At 41.5% G+C, this 3,702-nt stretch overlaps 1 protein-coding gene across 1 annotated transcript in view; it reads left to right on the top strand.

The window, feature by feature from the left end:
* The window catches only part of INSC (inscuteable homolog (Drosophila)), a gene marked incomplete at both ends in the record, with an annotated part of 23,363 nt that extends 20,944 nt beyond the window's left edge, over positions 1 to 2,419 (top strand). The window contains one exon of the mRNA XM_015429307.1: positions 2,294 to 2,419. Coding sequence (XP_015284793.1) covers positions 2,294 to 2,419 — 126 coding nt within the window. The remainder of the gene's footprint in view (positions 1 to 2,293) is intronic.
* Between the last annotated feature and the right edge of the window lie 1,283 nt (positions 2,420 to 3,702).

Here is a 3,702-nt window from a genome sequence, read left to right as displayed (position 1 = left end):
GCAACCTCTGGATCGGACGAGGACTCTGCGGCTGAAGCGGCTATGGGTGTGACGAAAACTGTGTATGATTTTAGAGACAGAAAGCCAAAGTAAGGGCAGAAGGACTCTGAAAATTGCTCTTTGAAGAAATGAAGATGCTCAGAAAGTCTTCTCAAGATAACTAATTTACTAACATAGAAGCAGTGCAAAGCAAGAACTCTACAAGTATATTGCCTTATTAACAAATGTAATACTAACATTTAGTTTAACTGGGATATGATCTCTCACTCTTGGGTTTTTAGTTAGTGTGGGTATCTTTCCTTTATCCATAGATGTAGTCCCTTCCCATTTTTTTCTTTGTAGTTTTGTAGTCTATTGAAAAACAATAAAAATACCCCTTCGGGGGTTTAAAAAAAATTGTTCTGGGATAATGCATATAGCTTTTATTAACTGCCATGGTAAATAAAATTCCTATGTAAGGGTAAAATGTCTCTTTTATATAAAAGTTTACTTAAAGTATATTCTACATACAAATAGTAACTTCCCCCCCCTCTCCTAAAGTGATGCTAACCTTAAATGGTTTTTTCCCCCTTCTGTATAGAACCAAACTAAATTTTGATAGCAGTCAGTCTGGATTAGCCCAATTGTCTTCATTGGGCTGTTCAACAATAAGCAGCTTTGAGCATGATAGCCTTTTCATCCTAGAAATCAATGGAACTTTAGCTTGGCTCTTCCTATTCCAGTAAAGCTATTTGAATCACCTTATTGCTGTGTAATGAAAACAAGACAGGGGAAAAGATAATTTCATTAAACTGCAAAATCACTTGAATGGTGATCTTATGCACTATTACGTGCAAGTATAACCATAGGGCATGCTGATGAATTTCAGAGGTTATGGCACCTGTTGGTCTTTAAGGCAGGGATCGCCGGCATAGTGCCCGTGAGTGCCATGGTGCTTGTCAACACCTTTCCTGGAGATCTGATTGGCTGTGCAAATTGTTAAAAAAAAATAATTTGGCAGCAGCTGCCACCCCATTACAAAAATCTTCACTATACGACTGTAGGTAAGATGTGTGTAAGCATGAAAATATTCCTAAACAAGACTTTTATTTTTAAAGGCATCCTGTTAAACAAGAGTTTCCGCCTCATACGTTGAAGAGTTACTATTAGACTTCTGCAGAACCTCACTCCCTGACATTATGCAGCTGGCTGTATCTCGTGCAGGAGGCATTTTGTGATTAGCACTGCCTCCTGCCATAGTTATTTTGTGGGTGTACCCAGGGGTCATTTCGTAGAAAAAGAGGTGCAGGAGCTCATTAGCATAACTCATTAGCGTATATTATTTGCATATGCCACACCCCCTGACATCACCAGAAGTGTGTCAGAAGGCAACACCCACAGCTCAGGCTCCACTGGACTGTTTTGGATTGCTAGCTATTGGGGGGGGGGAACGTGCAGATCTGTCCTCACAGAGGAGGGAGAGCTTGTACCTGAATAAAACTTGGTCTTAAAAGTGCCACTGGACTGTTTTGGGCCGGGGGGCGGGCTCTGCAACTTACCTGGCTACTTCTTGCTCTGACTGAGGGCTGCTGGGAGCAGGGAGCTTGTTGCATGTGCCCACCCCCTGTGGGCTCCTGCAGAAAATGACCCCTGGGTGTACCCAACAGCATGTATCAGAATTCCAAAAGGTGCTCATAGATTTTAAAAAGTTGGAGGGGGGGGGACTGCTTTAAGGCACCATTGTATTTCTTTTTTTGAGAAATACCGATTGCCATATTTTCAGCAAAGCAGAAACAAGACTGTATGTCTAAGATCTTCCAATGAAGGAGAACTGGCATGTATTTGACAAAAAGGTCTGTTGCCCACAAAATCTTATTGCCCAATGAAGCTGCTCTCCTTTAGTGTTCCACAAAACATATAGAGTTTTATTCTTCTATGTTTTACTCAGTAGTAATTACTACTTTTTGTATGTACATTTTAATAGGAAAAAATCACCATAAGTAAACTGAAAGTGATGTGGGACACGACTCCATTTTTCACAAGGGAGAAATGAAATTAAAAGGTGCATAGTCAAATGGAATAAGAAACTGTGCAAAATTTGGTCTCATCTCTAGCACTCACGTTAAAAAACCAATACATTTGATTTGCTCTTAATATGTCTTTATTTCTGTCAAGGTGAAAAGTACTTAGAAGAGTTTATTAAAAGAGGAGTGATCAAAAATAAAGCTTAAACCAATAATGAATGCCTAACACCACACCGCTGGATAATATCATTTATTGTGTGCTTTCCCTTTCCATGGAAATTTTTCTGCAGGAGGGCGGCATTGTTGCTCTGTTTAAGATCTGCCGCCAGGATTGCTTCAGGTGCCTTTACCCCCAGGTGCTAAGGACGTTGGCATCTATATGCTGCGTGGAAGAAGGAATCCAACAATTGGAAAAGGTATTATTTCGGAACTCTATTTCTGCAGGAGAAATGTATTATCCTTATTAGTTTGCTACTATATACATAATCTGACACAGGACATAGGAGCCAATAGAGAGCTCATTTAAAAAAATGGGCATGTACTAGGGTTGCCAAATGTGATTTGGGAAATTCCTGGAGATTTGGTTGTGGCGCCTGGGGAGCAGAGTGGGGTATAATGCCATAGAGTCTACCCTCCAAAGCAGCCATTCCCTCCTAACATCTGTAGGAGATTTGTAGCCCCTACCAGGAGGTTGGCAACCCTAGCATGTATACGAAGTAGAGTTATTTCAAAATATTTCACCAATTGAATGCTCTATATTCACTGAATGTTCACGGTGCCTTTCTTTTTTGTCTGGGGTGTGTGTGTGTGTGTGTGGGAAGCAGGGCTATTTTGGGGCAGGAACGCACAGGAACAAAGTTCCGGCTGGCTTCTGAGTTGACCACGCCCAGCAGGAATTCATTAGCATAATAGACCACACCTAACAGCAGAAACTCATTAGGATTGGCTACATTAGGGGTGTGTGGCCTAACATGCAAAGAAGTTCCTGCTACAAAAAAAGGCCCTGGGTTTTGACAACAAAGTAAACAGAATGAGAAGCAAAAGGTGGATGTGGTGACACGGGGGTGTGGACTAATATGCTAATGAGTTGTGATGTCAGGGGTGTGGCTAATATGCTAATGAATTACTGGTTTTGGATGTGGGCTATTATGCTAATGAGTTCCTGCTGGGCTTTTTCTACAAAAAAAGTTGTAACCATGTGGAATAAGCAGAAAAGCTCCAAATTATTTTAATGGACATGAGCTATACTTTTCATGAACTACCAGTTTGTTTCTATAGATCCTGTGTTCTCAAGCTGTCCTGGTGGGAAGGACCTCTGCCAGGTATCTTTTGGGGTAGATCTTCATATATTTTTTAGCTCTCTATTACTGATGTAACTCACTAGGTCACCTTAGATGGACATCTCCCTTTTTAGACTGGCCCAACTGCAATACATGGATACCAAGAACGGCCCACTTTACAAGTGGTAGATCATGTTACCTGCACATGAGAGCAAGTAGAAGTTCCTTCAGTGCATGTACACCCTGGTGAGATCACAACTGAGCCCTCCAGGTTCTCTTAGTTAACATCTGATCTACAGGGGTCGTTTTGTAGAAAAAGAGCTAGGGGAACTCATTAGCATATGCCACACCCCCTGACATCACCGGAAGTGTGTCATAAGGCCACACCCCCTGACATCACCGGAAGTGTGTCATAAGGC

The sequence above is a fragment of the Gekko japonicus genome, unplaced genomic scaffold (genome assembly GCF_001447785.1).
Source record: "Gekko japonicus isolate JY-2015 unplaced genomic scaffold, Gekko_japonicus_V1.1 scaffold5002, whole genome shotgun sequence".
NCBI lineage: Eukaryota > Metazoa > Chordata > Lepidosauria > Squamata > Gekkonidae > Gekko > Gekko japonicus.
This window is presented reverse-complemented; position numbering and strand designations above follow the sequence as displayed.